This window comes from Schistocerca piceifrons, chromosome 1, assembly GCF_021461385.2.
Source record: "Schistocerca piceifrons isolate TAMUIC-IGC-003096 chromosome 1, iqSchPice1.1, whole genome shotgun sequence".
NCBI classification, from domain to species: domain Eukaryota; kingdom Metazoa; phylum Arthropoda; class Insecta; order Orthoptera; family Acrididae; genus Schistocerca; species Schistocerca piceifrons.
Genome location: NC_060138.1, coordinates 629,745,504 through 629,767,343, shown reverse-complemented (window position 1 = coordinate 629,767,343; position 21,840 = coordinate 629,745,504). Strand labels below are relative to the sequence as shown.

The following is a 21,840-nucleotide window of genomic DNA, read 5'->3' as shown; positions in this document are numbered from 1 at the left end:
ACATGTGCGAGTGAGCGCGCGCGCGCACACACATGTGCGAGTGAGCGCGCGCGCGCACACACATGTGCGAGTGAGCGCGCGCGCGCGCACACACATGTGCCAGCGAGCGCGCGCGCGCGCGCGCGCGCGCGCGCCACACACACATGTGCCAGCGAGCGCGCGCGCGCGCACACACATGTGCCAGCGAGCGCGCGCGCGCGCGCACACACATGTGCCAGCGAGCGCGCGCGCGCGCACACACATGTGCGAGCGAGCGCGCGCGCGCGCCACAGTCTGTCAGTGGCCGAGGCTGTGGTCATGTGAGCAAGTTCTGCAAGTGGTTTGCCCCTCCCTCATGTCACTGACAATGGCTGAGACTGGTTGTGCGTGCATCTCACTTTCCGAAATCTTTTTACTTTGGCTATCTACAACTCAGCATCTCCACTATGTGGTGAGTAGCAACTATCCTTTTCATGATACTGCCTGGTCTATTTTATTATTTCATATATGTGGTCCTTTTATGATCTATCGTGCACGTTTGTGGATGTTTTTCGAATATGTATAAATTCAGAATGTATTCATGAGCTGTTCTAAATCATACGCATGTTGAAAATATTTTTCGTAAGCAACATTGTCTATTTTGCTTTTAAGTATAGCACATATGTGTTTAACAGTGTAGTTATTGTTTGGGCAGTTTTAAAATGACAATCTATTATTATTATTCTTGTTATTATTACTCCATTTTTAATTTCTGTGTAATTTATTATACATTTCCATAAATATACTGTGTGTAAATGGTTGACATATTGCTATCCAGCACCCCCTTGTAGCTGACTTTAAAACAGCGTTTGAAAATGATGTAGAATCTAAACACATAAAGCAGCTATTCAGTGCAGTGTGGCTAAAACAGTTTGAAATTTTTAGTAGGCCTGCTGCATCTTCTAAGTGTTCTGCCATTAAATTACTGTCTGGCCAGCTTTGCCTGCAACGTTATCTATTTGATCATTCCAATTTGTTGTTCATAATCACAATCCATAAGTATTTAGTTGAATTCACAGCCTTTAGATTTGTGTGATTAACAAAAATGTGGTAGATTCCTTTTAACAGTTAGGTGGACAACTTCACACGTTTCATTATTTAGAGTCAGTTGCCACTGACCAACCTTTTCATGGAAAGGTACGAAGAGGAGGAACTTGCATCAGCCACTTACCAAACCAAGTGCGTTCTTAGGTATGTTGATGACACTCTTGTCATTTGGCACCATGGTAGGGAGAAGCTAGATGACTTTTTGGAACATCTAAATTCACGCCACCCAAGTATAAAATTTACTATGGAGGTAGAGAAAGATGGACAACTCCCATTCCTGGATGTCCTGGTCAAGAGGAAGGCAGATGGCACTTTGGGGCACAGTGTGTATCGTAAGCTCACCCACACTGACTTATACCTTCAAGCCAGTAGCTGCCACCACCCGGCACCAGCTCAGCTCGGCGTGGAGTCCGGCTCTGGAGCTTATCAGGGCTCGACGAAATGAACCAACAAACTCCTCAAGAAGTAGTAATACTGCAGGAGTAGGGCCATGTGGGTGCGGACCGCGAATGCAACTCCCTACGCAGGACGAGCCTCTGACAGCCACCACGACCGCAGATGATGGATGAGCCGAGCACGGACGACCGTTGGAGCACCAGGGAAGTGCCAACACCGCAGGATTAGCGCCAGGCGGGCGCGGACCGCGAATGGAGCGCCCAACAAAGGACAGGTCTCAGAGAGCTGCAACAGATGGAGACCAAGTCGGGTGCGGACGTCCGAGGGAGCACCGGGGAAGAAACAACACCTTACAAGCAGCGCCAGATGGTTTCGGACCGCGAACAGAGCCCCCGACGCGAGACGGGCCTCAGACAGCTGCCACAACTGCAGATAGTGGACTACTCGGGCGCAGACGTCCATCGGAGCACCAGGGAAGTGCCAACACCTCGGGAGCAGTGCCAAGAGGGCGCGGACCACGAATGGAACGCCACATGCGGGTCCAGCCCCAGACAACTGCCACAACCACAGATGGTGGACGAGCCGGGCGCAGACGTCCGTGGGAGCACCAGGGAGGGGTAAAAACCTCAGGAGCAGAACCTGGTCAGCGCGGGCCGCTAATGGAACGCCCGACACAGGACAGGCCTCAGAGAGCTGCCACAGATGGCGCCCAAGTCGGGCGCAGACGTCAGAGGGAACACCGGGGAAGAGACAACACCTTACAAGCAGCGCCAGGCGGGCGCGGACGGCAAAGAGAACACCCAGCGCCCTCTGGGCATAAATACTGGACAAGATCCTCCAACACGGCAGTCTCAGGTAGCACCTGAAGAAGGCAACGAGATATTGTGCCAGAGCGACACAAACATCTGGCAGTAGACCCGATTACTCCGCATGTCACCATACATATATCTTGTCCAAATCATTCTGAAATCGTTTATCATCTGAATGATGGTAAATGACAGCATCATATGCAAACAATGTAAGATAACTGCTCAGATTGTCTCGTAATTCATGTATATACGTCAGGAACAGATGATGGGCTGTAACACTTCTGGGGATTGCCAGACATCATTTCTGTTTGACTAAATGTCTCTCGATCGGTTACAGCAAACTGTGATCATTCAGGAAATCGTAGATCCAGTCTCACACAATTAGAAGTCACTTATGAGGAATGGTGTCAAAAGCCTTATGGAAATCTAAAAATACGGAATCAATTTGAGGTCCCCTGTCAATAGCACAAGAACAATATTTTCAAAATCTGTGCTGCCTGTGTGGCAATAGATTGTTTTCCTAGAGTCAATGCATAGTGTTTGAACATAGTATATGTTCCAAAATCCTTACTGCAAGTTGATGCTAGCAATATGAGTCTGTAATGTAGTGGATTACTCATATCTCCTCTCTTGAGTATTGGTGTGACCTTGGGCAACTTTCCAATCTTTTGATACAAATCTTTCATTGAGTGAGTGGTTGTATATGATAGCCAAGTATGGATCTACTATATCAGCATACTCCAAAAGGAACCTAATTGATGTAAATTTTGGACCAGAGGACGTGCCTTTATTAAGATTTAAGTTGCTTCGTTACTCTTCATTCGAATTCTGGAACATTTAATTGGTCTTATTTGGTGAGGTAATATTGGAAAGCTATGTTCAGTAACTCCGCTTAAGTGACACTGTCATTGCTAACATTACCATTGCTATCACACAGTGAATATAGTGTGTGTGTTCTGTCGCTGATGTACTTTACATATGATTCAATAACTATCACAAGCATCTCACATTGAAGTCTGCACTAAATTTTGAGCTTCAGGAAAATGTCTCCAGTGTTGGAGATTTTGTGTTCTTTTAAATTTATTTCTTTTTCTGTTGCTTCCACAACAGTGTTCCCACCTGTTTTGTGTGCCATGGGGGATACCATATGTTGTTAATGTATTTGGTATAGATCTCTCTTGCTGTTGATATAATTTCTTTGAATATAAGCCACATATACTCTGTCCTTACATAGTCAGTTTGAAAGGAGTAGAGACACACTCTTAGGCAGATGTCAAGTAGAATTTTTATTTACTTTTCTAAATAGATATATTTTGCAATTATGTTACAGTATTCACTCTAATTAAAATGACCTTGTGGTCACTAATCCCTGTATGTCAGGATGCTCCCTATTCGCTCCGGATTATTTGTTGCCAGGAGGTAGTATTTTTTGCAAACATTTACACTTCAAGCGGCTGTGTGAACTAATTGTTCAAAATATTTTTTGGAGAAAGCATTCAGTAAAATTTCTGGCAATCATTTGTGCCTACCACCAGCTTTGAACATGTATTTTCGCAGAGATATTGAGGGTATGTTGAAGTCACCGCCCGTTATAATTGTGAGTAGCGTACTATTTGGAATGAGGCTGAAGTTTTCTCTGAACTTCTCAGCAGCTTTATCATATGAGCTGGTGGTCGCTAAAAGGAACCAATCAGTAACTTGTTCCAGTTGTCAAGTGTATCCTCTACCTATACTAACTCCAAGGAACTATAAACTTCAGTTTCACGAAAAGGTAAAATACTTTTGACAGCACTAAACATTCCATCACCAGCTGTATTTAATCTATCCTTTCTGAACACTGTAGGGCCTTTGCAAAAGTTTCAGCTGAACTTATCTCTCACTTTAGCCAGCTTTCAGTACCAATGATGATTTGAGCTTCACTGCTTTCTACTAGCACCTGGAACTGGGACTGTTTCCCACCAGCTATGATAATTTACAACAATAATGCAAATTGTTGCTAAAAACAAAGGGCAAAGTCCCCTCCACGCAGGCCCTGTTTACGTGTGTTGCTGCATCCTGTGTGTGGTGGACTCTAGGATCTGCAGTTTACACAGTGACAGAACTGTCTGAGCTTCTGATTCAGACCCTCCACTCAGTTCTGCCCAAAACCAGAGAAAATCTCATCCAATCCAAAGTGACACACATTGTTATTACCAACATTAGCCACCCCCTTCAGTTTGTTGCACATTGTCCTCTTCATGGTGTTTAGAACCCCCTGTTCCACATCTGGGATGACTCCCCCCTCCAGCAGCCACACAGAGTGCAACTGGTGTTCTTCCCTTCCTTGGCAGCCATATCCCTAATCCCTCAGGAACCATCACTAGCTCCCAATTACCAGTAATCCCATCCTCAGAGACTGCCTAGATCTTATAGGTCCAGAGGCTTCCTTGAAACAGTGCCTTGTCAGACACAGTTCCTTGTCAGACACAGTAGTGCCTGAAACCTCTTCATGAAATGATCCGAGGGGCCCTTTAATTGGCCTCCCAGGAAGTCTTTCATTGAGACACCCGCTTGACCACAGGTGAAGGGTCACCCTCAGTGCAAGCAGTAACTGATTGGCGGACAAGTGATCGTTTTGGACATCCCTTGGATCACCACATGTGCCCCCCCCCCCACTCCATCCCACCGCCCTCACTCCCCTCCTCACACACAAAGATGCTTATTGGCCTCAAGCTGTGTGAGCAGAGGCAGCACCACCTGGAGCTGTGAGCAAAGGGTGACCAATTCAGCTCGCATCTGAATACTGCAATCAGTCCCTACCCATACTAAAGACAGTGGAAGTCTACACTACAAGATTATTAAAATGCTGAACTTGACCGATAAATATACAAACATGCAAGAAATTTAAGAATTTAGACTAAAAAGGACACATGAAGATCAAAATAAATCACTTCTTATGAAAAGCTGTGTCATCTCAGAAGCAGATTGGTGGACTCTGATGCATTGCTGCGATAGAAGGTCCCACCTTACTGCCGTGTAGCTTTCTCCAGATGGCCATGTAGTGAACACTACTTATTGCATTTAGATACTATGGTTGTCATAAATGACAAGAAGTACTTCCTCTTCTACTTTAGGTGTCCCCAATAAGTTGGGAAACAGTTGCTTCAAACTTCTTCCAGCCAGGACCTTGTCGTTCGGGAAATAACTCCCGATAGAAATGTTGCCACATGCTAATCCTTTCAGCAAATAGACATACCAACTCCTTATTTGAGTAAATGTCCACCACACTGGAGTAGAACCCAAGTGTTTGAGCAACACTGAACAGTTAATGCTAGATGCTTGGTGCCAATAGAGTAGTGTAGTTGGGGGACATGTCAACACAAGCAATGAAGTTAGTCACATGTTAACGTAACTTTTTTCAGTTGAAACAACACACACAGGCGATAAAACTAAGAATTACAACTTACTGTGCACTGTAACCAAACCTAATCAAGCAGGCATTATGAACATTTCATGTAAGGATATGTAATGTTGTGCATTTGTGCGTTTTTCAAGATTAGTGTAATTATGAAGATAAATAAAAAAAACGAGCTGTTACATGGAAATAAGCGTTTCTGGATCCATGTCCATCCAACAGATTTTACCCCCTCTGTGTTTGAGGAATGTTTTCTGAAAGTAAGGTAAATTTGAGTATTCTATCAGAGACAACATTACAAAGAACATAGAATACTAGAATAAGGTATTGTGTTCATCCACCCAGCACTTCCTTCTTCAGTCATATCAAAGCCTTACCCCACCCCGTCAGACATCTGGCTACGTGGAAAAGCAACCAAGTCATACGCCAACTCTGCTGCAATCACTGCAAAATGTTTTATGTCACTGCAACAACCAACCAGCTGTCCATCAGAATGAAAGGCCCCTCCCAAACTGTGGCCAAGATCAAAGTAGAGCTCCCGGTGGCACAAAATGCAGCTCAACACATCATTTTCAAATTAGGGGACTGCTTCCCAACTCAGCCGTCAGGTGATTTCCCTCCATCACAACTTCTTTGATCTCCAGAGATGGGAATTATCCTTGCAACATATCCTCTGCTCCTGGAACCATCCTGGCCTCAGTTTTCATTAATGGAAAGTCCACAGACGCTCCATCCAACAACTTGCCCTTCTCTTCTCCCTCTCCCCTCTTTCTCCCTCCCTCTCCCCTCTTTCTCCCTCCCTCTCCCCTCTTTCTCCCTCCCTCTCCCCTCTTTCTCCCTCCCTCTCCCCTCTTTCTCCCTCCCTCTCCCCTCTTTCTCCCTCCCTCTCCCCTCTTTCTCCCTCCCTCTCCCCTCTTTCTCCCTCCCTCTCCCCTCTTTCTCCCTCCCTCTCCCCTCTTTCTCCCTCCCTCTCCCCTCTTTCTCCCTCCCTCTCCCCTCTTTCTCCCTCCCTCTCCCCTCTTTCTCCCTCCCTCTCCCCTCTGTCTCCCTCCCTCTCCCCTCTGTCTCCCTCCCTCTCCCCTCTGTCTCCCTCCCTCTCCCCTCTGTCTCCCTCCCTCTCCCCTCTTTCTCCCTCCCTCTCCCCTCTGTCTCCCTCCCTCTCCCCTCTGTCTCCCTCCCTCTCCCCTCTGTCTCCCTCCCTCTCCCCTCTGTCTCCCTCCCTCTCCCCTCTGTCTCCCTCCCTCTCCCCTCTGTCTCCCTCCCTCTCCCCTCTGTCTCCCTCCCTCTCCCCTCTGTCTCCCTCCCTCTCCCCTCTGTCTCCCTCCCTCTCCCCTCTGTCTCCCTCCCTCTCCCCTCTGTCTCCCTCCCTCTCCCCTCTGTCTCCCTCCCTCTCCCCTCTGTCTCCCTCCCTCTCCCCTCTGTCTCCCTCCCTCTCCCCTCTGTCTCCCTCCCTCTCCCCTCTGTCTCCCTCCCTCTCCCCTCTGTCTCCCTCCCTCTCCCCTCTGTCTCCCTCCCTCTCCCCTCTGTCTCCCTCCCTCTCCCCTCTGTCTCCCTCCCTCTCCCCTCTGTCTCCCTCCCTCTCCCCTCTGTCTCCCTCCCTCTCCCCTCTGTCTCCCTCCCTCTCCCCTCTGTCTCCCTCCCTCTCCCCTCTGTCTCCCTCCCTCTCCCCTCTGTCTCCCTCCCTCTCCCCTCTGTCTCCCTCCCTCTCCCCTCTGTCTCCCTCCCTCTCCCCTCTGTCTCCCTCCCTCTCCCCTCTGTCTCCCTCCCTCTCCCCTCTGTCTCCCTCCCTCTCCCCTCTGTCTCCCTCCCTCTCCCCTCTGTCTCCCTCCCTCTCCCCTCTGTCTCCCTCCCTCTCCCCTCTGTCTCCCTCCCTCTCCCCTCTGTCTCCCTCCCTCTCCCCTCTGTCTCCCTCCCTCTCCCCTCTGTCTCCCTCCCTCTCCCCTCTGTCTCCCTCCCTCTCCCCTCTGTCTCCCTCCCTCTCCCCTCTGTCTCCCTCCCTCTCCCCTCTGTCTCCCTCCCTCTCCCCTCTGTCTCCCTCCCTCTCCCCTCTGTCTCCCTCCCTCTCCCCTCTGTCTCCCTCCCTCTCCCCTCTGTCTCCCTCCCTCTCCCCTCTGTCTCCCTCCCTCTCCCCTCTGTCTCCCTCCCTCTCCCCTCTGTCTCCCTCCCTCTCCCCTCTGTCTCCCTCCCTCTCCCCTCTGTCTCCCTCCCTCTCCCCTCTGTCTCCCTCCCTCTCCCCTCTGTCTCCCTCCCTCTCCCCTCTGTCTCCCTCCCTCTCCCCTCTGTCTCCCTCCCTCTCCCCTCTGTCTCCCTCCCTCTCCCCTCTGTCTCCCTCCCTCTCCCCTCTGTCTCCCTCCCTCTCCCCTCTGTCTCCCTCCCTCTCCCCTCTGTCTCCCTCCCTCTCCCCTCTGTCTCCCTCCCTCTCCCCTCTGTCTCCCTCCCTCTCCCCTCTGTCTCCCTCCCTCTCCCCTCTGTCTCCCTCCCTCTCCCCTCTGTCTCCCTCCCTCTCCCCTCTGTCTCCCTCCCTCTCCCCTCTGTCTCCCTCCCTCTCCCCTCTGTCTCCCTCCCTCTCCCCTCTGTCTCCCTCCCTCTCCCCTCTGTCTCCCTCCCTCTCCCCTCTGTCTCCCTCCCTCTCCCCTCTGTCTCCCTCCCTCTCCCCTCTGTCTCCCTCCCTCTCCCCTCTGTCTCCCTCCCTCTCCCCTCTGTCTCCCTCCCTCTCCCCTCTGTCTCCCTCCCTCTCCCCTCTGTCTCCCTCCCTCTCCCCTCTGTCTCCCTCCCTCTCCCCTCTGTCTCCCTCCCTCTCCCCTCTGTCTCCCTCCCTCTCCCCTCTGTCTCCCTCCCTCTCCCCTCTGTCTCCCTCCCTCTCCCCTCTGTCTCCCTCCCTCTCCCCTCTGTCTCCCTCCCTCTCCCCTCTGTCTCCCTCCCTCTCCCCTCTGTCTCCCTCCCTCTCCCCTCTGTCTCCCTCCCTCTCCCCTCTGTCTCCCTCCCTCTCCCCTCTGTCTCCCTCCCTCTCCCCTCTGTCTCCCTCCCTCTCCCCTCTGTCTCCCTTCCTCTCCCCTCTGTCTCCCTCCCTCTCCCCTCTGTCTCCCTCCCTCTCCCCTCTGTCTCCCTCCCTCTCCCCTCTGTCTCCCTCCCTCTCCCCTCTGTCTCCCTCCCTCTCCCCTCTGTCTCCCTCCCTCTCCCCTCTGTCTCCCTCCCTCTCCCCTCTGTCTCCCTCCCTCTCCCCTCTGTCTCCCTCCCTCTCCCCTCTGTCTCCCTCCCTCTCCCCTCTGTCTCCCTCCCTCTCCCCTCTGTCTCCCTCCCTCTCCCCTCTGTCTCCCTCCCTCTCCCCTCTGTCTCCCTCCCTCTCCCCTCTGTCTCCCTCCCTCTCCCCTCTGTCTCCCTCCCTCTCCCCTCTGTCTCCCTCCCTCTCCCCTCTGTCTCCCTCCCTCTCCCCTCTGTCTCCCTCCCTCTCCCCTCTGTCTCCCTCCCTCTCCCCTCTGTCTCCCTCCCTCTCCCCTCTGTCTCCCTCCCTCTCCCCTCTGTCTCCCTCCCTCTCCCCCCTGTCTCCCTCCCTCTCCCCCCTGTCTCCCTCCCTCTCCCCCCTGTCTCCCTCCCTCTCCCCCCTGTCTCCCTCCCTCTCCCCCCTGTCTCCCTCCCTCTCCCCCCTGTCTCCCTCCCTCTCCCCCCTGTCTCCCTCCCTCTCCCCCCCTGTCTCCCTCCCTCTCCCCCCTGTCTCCCTCCCTCTCCCCCCTGTCTCCCTCCCTCTCCCCCCTGTCTCCCTCCCTCTCCCCCCTGTCTCCCTCCCTCTCCCCCCTGTCTCCCTCCCTCTCCCCCCTGTCTCCCTCCCTCTCCCCCCTGTCTCCCTCCCTCTCCCCCCTGTCTCCCTCCCTCTCCCCCCTGTCTCCCTCCCTCTCCCCCCTGTCTCCCTCCCTCTCCCCCCTGTCTCCCTCCCTCTCCCCCCTGTCTCCCTCCCTCTCCCCCCTGTCTCCCTCCCTCTCCCCCCTGTCTCCCTCCCTCTCCCCCCTGTCTCCCTCCCTCTCCCCCCTGTCTCCCTCCCTCTCCCCCCTGTCTCCCTCCCTCTCCCCCCTGTCTCCCTCCCTCTCCCCCCTGTCTCCCTCCCTCTCCCCCCTGTCTCCCTCCCTCTCCCCCCTGTCTCCCTCCCTCTCCCCCCTGTCTCCCTCCCTCTCCCCCCTGTCTCCCTCCCTCTCCCCCCTGTCTCCCTCCCTCTCCCCCCTGTCTCCCTCCCTCTCCCCCCTGTCTCCCTCCCTCTCCCCCCTGTCTCCCTCCCTCTCCCCCCTGTCTCCCTCCCTCTCCCCCCTGTCTCCCTCCCTCTCCCCCCTGTCTCCCTCCCTCTCCCCCCTGTCTCCCTCCCTCTCCCCCCTGTCTCCCTCCCTCTCCCCCCTGTCTCCCTCCCTCTCCCCCCTGTCTCCCTCCCTCTCCCCCCTGTCTCCCTCCCTCTCCCCCCTGTCTCCCTCCCTCTCCCCCCTGTCTCCCTCCCTCTCCCCCCTGTCTCCCTCCCTCTCCCCCCTGTCTCCCTCCCTCTCCCCCCTGTCTCCCTCCCTCTCCCCCCTGTCTCCCTCCCTCTCCCCCCTGTCTCCCTCCCTCTCCCCCCTGTCTCCCTCCCTCTCCCCCCTGTCTCCCTCCCTCTCCCCCCTGTCTCCCTCCCTCTCCCCCCTGTCTCCCTCCCTCTCCCCCCTGTCTCCCTCCCTCTCCCCCCTGTCTCCCTCCCTCTCCCCCCTGTCTCCCTCCCTCTCCCCCCTGTCTCCCTCCCTCTCCCCCCTGTCTCCCTCCCTCTCCCCCCTGTCTCCCTCCCTCTCCCCCCTGTCTCCCTCCCTCTCCCCCCTGTCTCCCTCCCTCTCCCCCCTGTCTCCCTCCCTCTCCCCCCTGTCTCCCTCCCTCTCCCCCCTGTCTCCCTCCCTCTCCCCCCTGTCTCCCTCCCTCTCCCCCCTGTCTCCCTCCCTCTCCCCCCTGTCTCCCTCCCTCTCCCCCCTGTCTCCCTCCCTCTCCCCCCTGTCTCCCTCCCTCTCCCCCCTGTCTCCCTCCCTCTCCCCCCTGTCTCCCTCCCTCTCCCCCCTGTCTCCCTCCCTCTCCCCCCTGTCTCCCTCCCTCTCCCCCCTGTCTCCCTCCCTCTCCCCCCTGTCTCCCTCCCTCTCCCCCCTGTCTCCCTCCCTCTCCCCCCTGTCTCCCTCCCTCTCCCCCCTGTCTCCCTCCCTCTCCCCCCTGTCTCCCTCCCTCTCCCCCCTGTCTCCCTCCCTCTCCCCCCTGTCTCCCTCCCTCTCCCCCCTGTCTCCCTCCCTCTCGCCCCTGTCTCCCTCCCTCTCGCCCCTGTCTCCCTCCCTCTCGCCCCTGTCTCCCTCCCTCTCGCCCCTGTCTCCCTCCCTCTCGCCCCTGTCTCCCTCCCTCTCGCCCCTGTCTCCCTCCCTCTCGCCCCTGTCTCCCTCCCTCTCGCCCCTGTCTCCCTCCCTCTCGCCCCTGTCTCCCTCCCTCTCGCCCCTGTCTCCCTCCCTCTCGCCCCTGTCTCCCTCCCTCTCGCCCCTGTCTCCCTCCCTCTCGCCCCTGTCTCCCTCCCTCTCGCCCCTGTCTCCCTCCCTCTCGCCCCTGTCTCCCTCCCTCTCGCCCCTGTCTCCCTCCCTCTCGCCCCTGTCTCCCTCCCTCTCGCCCCTGTCTCCCTCCCTCTCGCCCCTGTCTCCCTCCCTCTCGCCCCTGTCTCCCTCCCTCTCGCCCCTGTCTCCCTCCCTCTCGCCCCTGTCTCCCTCCCTCTCGCCCCTGTCTCCCTCCCTCTCGCCCCTGTCTCCCTCCCTCTCGCCCCTGTCCTCCCTCCCTCTCGCCCCTGCCTCCCTCCCTCTCGCCCCTGCCTCCCTCCCTCTCGCCCCTGCCTCCCTCCCTCTCGCCCCTGCCTCCCTCCCTCTCGCCCCTGCCTCCCTCCCTCTCGCCCCTGCCTCCCTCCCTCTCGCCCCTGCCTCCCTCCCTCTCGCCCCTGCCTCCCTCCCTCTCGCCCCTGCCTCCCTCCCTCTCGCCCCTGCCTCCCTCCCTCTCGCCCCTGCCTCCCTCCCTCTCGCCCCTGCCTCCCTCCCTCTCGCCCCTGCCTCCCTCCCTCTCGCCCCTGCCTCCCTCCCTCTCGCCCCTGCCTCCCTCCCTCTCGCCCCTGCCTCCCTCCCTCTCGCCCCTGCCTCCCTCCCTCTCGCCCCTGCCTCCCTCCCTCTCGCCCCTGCCTCCCTCCCTCTCGCCCCTGCCTCCCTCCCTCTCGCCCCTGCCTCCCTCCCTCTCGCCCCTGCCTCCCTCCCTCTCGCCCCTGCCTCCCTCCCTCTCGCCCCTGCCTCCCTCCCTCTCGCCCCTGCCTCCCTCCCTCTCGCCCCTGCCTCCCTCCCTCTCGCCCCTGCCTCCCTCCCTCTCGCCCCTGCCTCCCTCCCTCTCGCCCCTGCCTCCCTCCCTCTCGCCCCTGCCTCCCTCCCTCTCGCCCCTGCCTCCCTCCCTCTCGCCCCTGCCTCCCTCCCTCTCGCCCCTGCCTCCCTCCCTCTCGCCCCTGCCTCCCTCCCTCTCGCCCCTGCCTCCCTCCCTCTCGCCCCTGCCTCCCTCCCTCTCGCCCCTGCCTCCCTCCCTCTCGCCCCTGCCTCCCTCCCTCTCGCCCCTGCCTCCCTCCCTCTCGCCCCTGCCTCCCTCCCTCTCGCCCCTGCCTCCCTCCCTCTCGCCCCTGCCTCCCTCCCTCTCGCCCCTGCCTCCCTCCCTCTCGCCCCTGCCTCCCTCCCTCTCGCCCCTGCCTCCCTCCCTCTCGCCCCTGCCTCCCTCCCTCTCGCCCCTGCCTCCCTCCCTCTCGCCCCTGCCTCCCTCCCTCTCGCCCCTGCCTCCCTCCCTCTCGCCCCTGCCTCCCTCCCTCTCGCCCCTGCCTCCCTCCCTCTCGCCCCTGCCTCCCTCCCTCTCGCCCCTGCCTCCCTCCCTCTCGCCCCCGTCTCCCTCCCTCTCGCCCCCGTCTCCCTCCCTCTACCCCCCGTCTCCCTCCCTCTACCCCCCGTCTCCCTCCCTCTACCCCCCGTCTCCCTCCCTCTACCCCCCGTCTCCCTCCCTGTCTCCCCCCCCTCTCGCCCCTGTCTCCCCCCCCTCTCGCCCCTGTCTCCCCCCCCCTCTGTCTCCCCCCCCCTCTGTCTCCCCCCCCCCTCTGTCTCCCCCCCCCCTCTGTCTCCCCCCCCCTCTGTCTCCCCCCCCCTCTGTCTCCCCCCCCTCTGTCTCCCCCCCCCCTCTGTCTCCCCCCCCCCTCTGTCTCCCCCCCCCCTCTGTCTCCCCCCCCCTCTGTCTCCCCCCCCCTCTGTCTCCCCCCCCCTCTGTCTCCCCCCCCCTCTGTCTCCCCCCCCCTCTGTCTCCCCCCCCCTCTGTCTCCCCCCCCTCTGTCTCCCCCCCCCCCCTCTGTCTCCCCCCCTCTGTCTCCCCCCCCCTCTGTCTCCCCCCCCTCTGTCTCCCCCCCCCTCTGTCTCCCCCCCCCCTCTGTCTCCCCCCCCCCTCTGTCTCCCCCCCCTCTGTCTCACCCCCCCTCTGCCTCACCCCCCCTCTGCCTCCACCCCCCCTCTGCCTCACCCCCCCCTCTGCCTCCACCCCCCCCTCTGCCTCACCCCCCCCTCTGCCTCACCCCCCCCTCTGCCTCCCCCCCCTCTGCCTCCCCCCCCTCTGCCTCCCCCCCCTCTGCCTCCCCCCCCTCTGCCTCCCCCCCCTCTGCCTCACCCCCCTCTGCCTCACCCCCCTCCCTCCGTCTCGCCCCTCCCTCCGTCTCGCCCCTCCCTCCGTCTCCCCCCAGGGGGTCCACAACTCTTTCGTGGATACGTGCGTGGCAAGCACGGGGCCCCGAGCCATTGCAGCCTTCTTTCTCTCCCGGGCTGCATTTCCTTTCCCTTCCCCTCCTTTCCCCTCCATACCCCTTTCCCCTCGCCCTCTCCTCTCCCTCTATTGGTGTCCTTGCTTATGTTGGCCCCCGCTATCCTCCTGGTTCTGTTGGTTTTACACTCTGGTTTTGTTGCGTAATCATCTCCTCCTTTTGGCATTCCGTGGTCCCCCTCTGGGGTTTGACCTCCATTCCAAAATTTCTCTTCCGTAGTGTGAGCCATTTGGGGAAGAGCACCTTACCTAGTGTCTCCGACGTGTGCCCTCCTAGTATATTCCACCTTTTCTTCTACGTCGTTGTCTGATGCTAGGGTGCATAGCCAGCACGGTAGCCAGCCCGTGTGGTGGGGTCGCTATGTACCCTTTTGGTTGAGCCCCCTGAACACACAGGGATCACATTTCTGATACCTGAGCTGTGACCTCCTCATGCATGCCTTGGAGTGGTTGCTCGTCATCCTGGAGCATCGGAACTCCCGGCAATGGCCGCCGTGCCAGACGGCCCTTGCTGTGGCTGGGTGGCGCCCGTGAGGAGAGCCCCTGATCGGAGTGGGTGGTATCAGGGCGGACGCTATGCAGATGAAACGCATAAGGGTCCAAACCTCTGGCCGCTCTTCTGCGGCCGTCTCTCTGCGTGGTACTGATTCCTCAAGTGCTGCTTCTCTTGCCCCTTCGGCCTTCCCTTCCGTGGCTACCCCCTGGGAGGAGGGTCAGGCCCGTCGTCTAGGGGCAAAACCTTTCCCCCGTTATCTAGTTTGCACCAGGACTGATGGAGATACTTTCACCAGTGTCAAACCTTTATTCTTTGTGGAACACATTGAAGACAAGTTCGGCGAAGTGGACTCCCTGAGCAAGATGCGGTCGGGTTCATTACTGATAAAAACTGCTTCGGCTGCCCAATCTGCGGCCCTTCGTGCCTGTACCCATCTTGGCACAATTCCCGTGTCCATTACCCCTCACCAGTCTCTAAATATGGTACAAGGTGTGATTTTTCACAGAGACCTCATCCTTCAAACTGATGAGGAACTTCGGGACAATCTCGGACGGCGGGGTGTTCACTTTGTTCGGCGTGTTCAGAAGGGTCCTAAAGATAATCGTATTGATACTGGTGCCTTTATCCTGGCCTTTGAAGGGGATACCCTTCCTGAGAAAGTTAAGATTATGGTCTATCGCTGTGATCTGAAGCCGTACATCCCACCTCCTATGCGGTGTTTTAAGTGCTTGCGTTTTGGCCACATGTCTTCTCGCTGTACCCAGGACCCTCTCTGTGGTGACTGTGGACGTCCACTCCATGAGGGGAGTCCCTGTGTTCCCCCTCCTGTATGTGTAAATTGTCATGGTAGTCATTCTCCACGTTCAGCAGATTGCCCAGTCTATAAGAAAGAAAAAAAGATACAGGAGTATAAGTCCCTTGATCGTTTAAGCTACACAGAGGCCCGTAAGAAATATGCACGATTGCACCCTGTGTCCATGACATCTAGTTACGCCTTGGTTACATCTTCATCCCTTCCTCCCCCTTCCTTACCCCCATCCCGGACCCCTCTCCTTCCCCCCTCCCCTGCGGCTCCCACACCTTCTCCTCTGGGCGCTGCTCCCCCTCCCCAGCTGGAGAAGTGTCCCACTCCTTCGGCGTCTGCCGGTCAAGGGCGCCTCTCCCGGGATGCCCCTTCCCGGCACCTTCCAGGTCAAAGGTCTGCTGCAGCGCGGCGACCGCGAGAGCCGCGGTCTATCGGCCCCCAGGTCGCCCGGTCTCTTTCTGTTCCTGATCTTGCTGCAGCTGGCTCCATTATGCCACACAGCCCTCCTCGATCTCAGCCTGAAAAGAAGAAGAAACATAAGTCCCGGGACAAAGAGCCTCTGGTGTCACCGGAGGTCCCTTCCCCGGCTTCACAACCGGATTCTGACCTGTCGTTTATGGATGTCGCCCCCTCCTTGTCGGTGACGGGTGGGGACCCGGCGGTATGACTGGATTTAGCGTGTTCCGCCCTCATTTAAACCATCGTTCTGTGGTTCTCCAATGGAATTGTAATGGCTACTATCGTCACCTTCCGGAATTGAAATCCCTTCTTTCGTCCTACTCAGCAGCTTGTGTGGTTCTCCAGGAATCTCATATTACTGATGCTCACTCACCGACCCTCCGTGGGTTCCGTGTTTTCTGTCGAAATCGGGTCGGACCCTTGCGGGCTTCTGGTGGCGTTTGTACGTTGGTCCGTACAGACATTGCTAGCACGTGGATTCCTCTCCAAACTACATTGGAAGCAGTTGCTGTTAGGGTCCACTTAGACTCTGCAGTCACAGTATGCAATCTTTATCTCCCTCCTGACAGGACTCTTACACCTGCTGCCTTAACCACCCTTCTTCAGCAACTTCCTCCTCCCTTCCTCCTCCTTGGGGATTTTAATGCTCATCATCCTTTGTGGGGCAGTGCCTTTCCATCTAGACGAGGTCTTCTTATCGACCAATTTATTGCAGACCACGACCTGTGCCTTCTTAATGATGGCTCCCCTACTCATTTCAGTGCTGGTCATGGTACCTTTTCTGCCATTGATCTTTCTCTTTCTTCTCCCTCTCTCCTCCCTTCATTACACTGGTCGCCACACGACGACCTTTGTGATAGTGACCATTTCCCGTTGATTATCACGCTCCCTTCCCGCTCCCCGATGGAGAGGTTACCTCGTTGGTCTTTCCACCGCGCCGATTGGCCTCTATATACTGCACAGGTCGAGTTTTCTCCCTCTTTGTCGGGTTGTATTGATGACGTCCTACGTGACGTGTCTGACGCGATTGTTCGCGCTGCTAACCTTGCTGTCCCGCGCCCATCTGGACAATTTCGTCGTCGGCAAGTCCCGTGGTGGAGTACGGCCATTGTCATTGCCATCCGTGATCGCCGTCGAGCTTTGCAACAGTTTAAGAGGCACCCATCTGTAGCCAGCCTTTCTACCTTTAAGCGCCTTCGCGCTAAAGCCCGTTATTTAATCAAACAGAGCAAGCGGATATGTTGGGAACGATTCGTTTCTTCCCTTGGTTCCACTGTCCCTCTGTCACGGGTATGGGCTACACTTCGCTCTCTCCAAGGTTGCCATCGGCAGTCCACCCTCCCAGGCCTTCACCTCCCAGATGGCATTTGTACGGACCCATTAGTTCTCGCAGAACATCTTGCGACCCATTTTGCAGTGGCATCAGCGTCGGCCTCCTATCCAGCTGCTTTCCTTCATCAAAAACAGCAGGCTGAAGCTGTCACCTTATGTTTCACCACTTGTGAGTCAGAATCTTACAACGAACCTTTCACTGAATGGGAATTTCTTTCTGCTCTATCTGCTTCTCATGATACAGCTCCTGGCCCAGATTCCATTCATAACCAGCTGCTTCAACATCTCAGTGCTCCACAACGGCACCATCTTCTTCGGGTGTTTAACCGTATCTGGCTCCAGGGTGACTTCCCTTCTCAGTGGAGGGATAGCATTGTGGTTCCTGTCCTTAAGCCTGGTCAGAACCCCCTATCTGTTGACAGCTATCGGCCAATTAGTTTGACCAATGTTGGTTGTAAGTTACTTGAACGGCTGGTAGCCCGTCGGCTCACTTGGGTCCTCGAATCTCGGGATCTATTGTCCCCTTACCAGTGTGGCTTTCGAGAGGGACGATCTCCAATCGATCATTTGCTTCGCTTGGAATCCGCAGTTCGGCAGGCTTTTTCCCAGCGCCCCCACTTGGTTGCAGTGTTTTTTGACCTTCGCAAGGCCTATGACACGGCCTGGCGCCATCACATCTTACTAACCCTTCATCAGTGGGGTCTTCGGGGCCCACTCCCGATTTTTATCCGCCAGTTCCTGATCCATCGGTCATTCAGAGTTCGAGTTGGTACTGCTTTTAGTTCTCCACGGACCCAGGAGACGGGCATCCCACAGGGTTCTGTCTTGAGTGTCCTTCTTTTCCTCATTGCTATCGATGGACTTGTGGCCTCTGTCGGTCCCTTGGTCGCCCCTGCCCTGTATGTGGATGATTTCTGCATTTGGGTTAGTTCCTCCTCGATGCCATCTGCAGAATGGCAGCTCCAGGTGGCTATACGGCGTGCCTCTGCATGGACCCTCTCCCACGGGTTTCAATTCTCTCCTTTAAAATCGCGGGTGGTCCACTTGTCGCCGTACTACGGTCCACCCTGATCCAGAGCTCTATCTCGCTGCACAAAGATTGCCTGTGGTTCCACAGTTTCGTTTCCTAGGTCTTCTTTTCGACAACAAGCTCACTTGGCTGCCCCATATCAGACTCCTGAAGGTAGGATGTTTCCGTAAACTCAATGTCCTTCGCTTCCTTGCCCACTCCTCCTGGGGTGCGGACCGTTCCCTCCTCCTCCGTCTTTATCGTGCTCTAGTTCTGTCACGTTTGGACTATGGTTGTCAAGTTTATGGTTCAGCTGCTCCTTCCACGCTGCACGTGCTGGATCCAGTCCACCATCGTGGTATCCGTTTGGCCACCGGTGCCTTCCCTACTAGCCCTGTTGATAGTCTCCTGGTTGAAGCTGGGATCCCCCCCCTTTCTGTTCGGCGGTCCCAGCTTCTGGTGTCTTATGCCCTTACTATCCGTTCTTCTCCCGCTCATCCTTCCTATTCTATCCTATTCCCAGACCATGGACGTCGCCCGCCTGACTCCCGCCCTCGGGCGGGTTTACCGGTTGGGCTGCGCCTTGCGTCTCTTACCCGTGATTTTCGGCTTCCTTCTTTGTCCTGTCTTCCTCGCTCCCTCCCCTCCACCCCTCCTTGGTTAGTTCCTCGGCCTCGAATTCGGATGGATCTCCGCCGCGGTCCGAAAGATTCCGTCCCCCCGGTGGTGTTCCGTTCCTTTTTCCGCCAAATTTTATGGGAGTTTCGGGATGCTGTTGTTTTTTACACTGATGGCTCTAAATCTGCTGATCATGTTGGGTATGCCTTCACGTCCTTTGTTGGAACGGAAAATCATCTACTGCCACCCTCATGTGGGGTGTTTACTGCGGAATTGATGGCAATTTCCCGGGCCCTTACCTTTATTAAACAATCCCAACACAACCGCGTTTTGTTATGTACGGACTCGATGAGTGGCCTTCTTGCTATTGACCGGTGTTTTTCGCGCCATCCCTTGGTCTCTGCCATCCATGACCATCTCGCTGATCTTCACCGTGCTGCTTGTTCCATTGACTTCCTATGGGTCCCGGGCCATGTGGGTATCCCGGGTAATGAGCTTGCTGATCGTTTGGCTGGGGGAGCAGTTACTTACCCCCCGTTTTCTGTAACCCCTCCTGCAGCGGATTTACGGCTTCACATCAAATCCCACTTTGCACAGTCATGGGCCAATTCTTGGGAGGCTACTCCACTGTCTAATAAACTTCGTGCCATTAAGGTGAATACAGGCCCATGGCGTTCTTCCTTTAGCCTCTCCCGCAAGGACTCGACCACACTGTGTCGTCTCCGCATTGGCCATACCAGGCTGACCCATGGTTTCCTTTTGCGTGATGAGCCACCCCCGCTATGTGGTTGTGGAGCCTTCCAGTCAGTGGCCCACATTTTGGTTGAATGCCCCCTTCTTTTGGCTCTGCGTGCTCAGTACAGACTCCCCCACACTTTACCTTTGATGTTGGCTGACGATTCCCGGATGGTCTCTCTGGTTCTAGGTTTCCTCCGGGAGAGTGGTTTTTATTCTCAGTTTTAAAGTTTTTAATCTCCCTCTGGTGTTGGGGCAGGGCGGTGAGTGTTTGGGTGTCTCCCACTGTAGGCAGTGTTCAGAGATTCCCGATTCACCTCCCTGACCGGAATCCTCTTTTCTTTCCCTTTTACTCTGTTTTTACCCCTTCTTTTTAAGGCTTGGTTAGTTTTTCTATTCCCATACGTACTTTCTGCATTATAGCAGTTGTACCTTTTAAGTCACAGGTGGTCTTGCCTATGCTGTTTCAGCATAGTGTGGGGTTCGTTCTCTTGCCAACTTCCCTCATTTGTTTTTACTAATGACAACGTGACTGCCCTTTTACGTTTCCCCTTTATCCGTTTTATTTTTCTGACTATACTGAGATGTCCCGTTAGCAGAATGGAGTCTATTTGAAACAAGGGACTGATGACCTTGCTGTTTGGTCCCTTTAACCTCAAACAACCAACCAACCAACCAACCCACTCTGTCTCGCCCCCCTCCCTCCTTCTCCCCCCCACTCTGTCTCGCCCCCCTCCCTCCTTCTCCCCCCCACTCTGTCTCGCCCCCCTCCCTCCGTCTCCCTCCCTCCCTCAATTGAATGATTTTAATAACTTTAGTGTCATTGTGGTGCAAACTTAAGTGTGGTCTGTTTTATTTAGCAATTTAGTATACGATCTTAATTTCTTAGGAGGAAATAGTTCCAGTTTTTTCATGCAAAAAGGAAGATATCCTTAGGAAGTCACGAAGAACATGATACCCAAGGGGTTCAGCCATGCATCTTTGGATTTAATACTGAAAGTCTGTCATAGAGACAAATCTTGAAAAAAATTTGTCATGAATAAATAAAACAGAAGCCAGTTACAAAGTTTACTATAGGATGATAAAATACCACCCGACTTTAGTCAGTTTGCTAAATTTTCTTTTCTGAATGTTCAGTCAGTATTATGAATTTGAATAAAATGTTTCAAGACTCTGGTTATTCCTGTTTAGTAGTCGTGGTGATGGTCATGGTAACAACAGTAAATTTAAATAAATATGATGGAATAAACTACATTCTGTGAAGTTCAAACAATAGCTTCTTTGACAAAATCCCACAGTTTCCATGCTTATAAAATTTATTGTGGTATTGTGGTTTGTTTCTGATTAAGAATAGATTGCTACTTGCCATATAAGAAACTGTGCCCTAAAAAAAACACACACACACACACACACACACACACACACACACACACACACACACACACACACACACACACACACAGAGAGAGAGAGAGAGAGAGAGAGAGAGAGAGAGAGAGAGAGAGAGAGAGAGAGAGAGAGAGAGAGCTCGGGGAGCTGTCCCCACTCCATCTTGGATTTTACATTGTTTGTTTTATTTCTGATTAATGTAGCCTATAAGGTATGTTTAGTAGCTACTGTCTGTTGTTGTTAGGTATTAGCATCCCTAAAATATTTAATAAGGCTTCTCTTTTTAATAGAGGCTACCACAGCCTACAATCGTGAAAATGCTTCTGCAGTAGAAGAGAGGAAATTGGAATCCCATAATGAAGAGTCTAAAAAGCCTGTTACAGCTGAGGAAAAGAAGAAATCTGATGTTGAACAAAAGAAAGAGAAAGCAGAGAAACTTAAAAGGTACTGTTTCACTTTTCATGAAACGAAGACGGTGTCTTGGTGAAAAATTGACATCAGTGAATGTGGTCAAAGCTCCAAAAGTAATCCCTGATAAGGAACTGTCTAATGTATGAGAATTTCAGACATGTAAAATGGGGTGAATCTGATTGAACATGTTGCTGACATAAATTTTTGTTATAGTGTCAGATATCATAACAAAAAGTGGTCTCATGTACAAGGTTCTGTGATTTCAAAGTATTTGTAACACATTTGAAGTCTTCATTCTTAACTGGAGGTACAAGAGCTATACTCCATTATGGTTCATGTTTATTTTTTGAAAGTACTGGGTTCTCGTGATCAACCAAGCTGTCCTATAAACCATAAATTTTAGTAGTGACATGTCAAAATTAAATGGGGTGAAATACTGTTCAATTTATTGTTTTTTACTTTGGAAATGCTCACCTATGACAAACTGTTGCTCCTGGGGCAGTATAATGATTCCTCTCGACAGCTAAACTTACATGTCACTGATTTTAATTGTGCAATATGTATCACTTTGTAAGTGATCAGCCCCAACTGTTTTCTCTTGGCACTGTAATTTTCCTTTAAAATTATTTGGGGCAATTATGAAGTGGTAGTGCAATATAGGAAATGTCTGGAATCACAGTCATAACATGCATGGAAACGTTTTTACACCCCCCTCCCCTCGTGGGCATTTCTGGGAAACACTACATAAATATGAAAATGAACAGTTGATAAATGGTCCTTAAATCAAGATAATTTTGAATGTTGAAGTTTGTTGTATCAAGACTTACTTATGTTAATGGAAAAATAATTCAAGGGATAAAGGTAAGAGTTCACCGGGTAGTAGATGACGAGTTGATAAGAGGCACATAAACAGAACAGAGGGAATACCTTGCCTCTAACTTCAGCTTGTGATGTTACCATTTGTTTTCTGCTGAGTAGTTGCTCTCACTAGCATTCCATATGAGCAAAACAGTTGTGACTTTACCTGATGTTGCTCATATGAGAAATTGGACAAAGCACAGGTGTGTCTAAAAAAGGAATAGG

The 21,840-nt window shown here is 54.6% G+C and overlaps 1 protein-coding gene across 2 annotated transcripts in view; it reads left to right on the top strand.

Annotated features, from left to right (window-relative positions):
- The window catches only part of LOC124804708 (scaffold attachment factor B2-like), a 233,832-nt gene that overhangs the window by 124,183 nt on the left and 87,809 nt on the right, over positions 1–21,840 (top strand). For both annotated transcript variants that reach the window (XM_047264971.1, XM_047264981.1), the window contains exon 6: positions 20,637–20,790. In XM_047264971.1, coding sequence (XP_047120927.1) covers positions 20,637–20,790 — 154 coding nt within the window. The remainder of the gene's footprint in view (positions 1–20,636; positions 20,791–21,840) is intronic.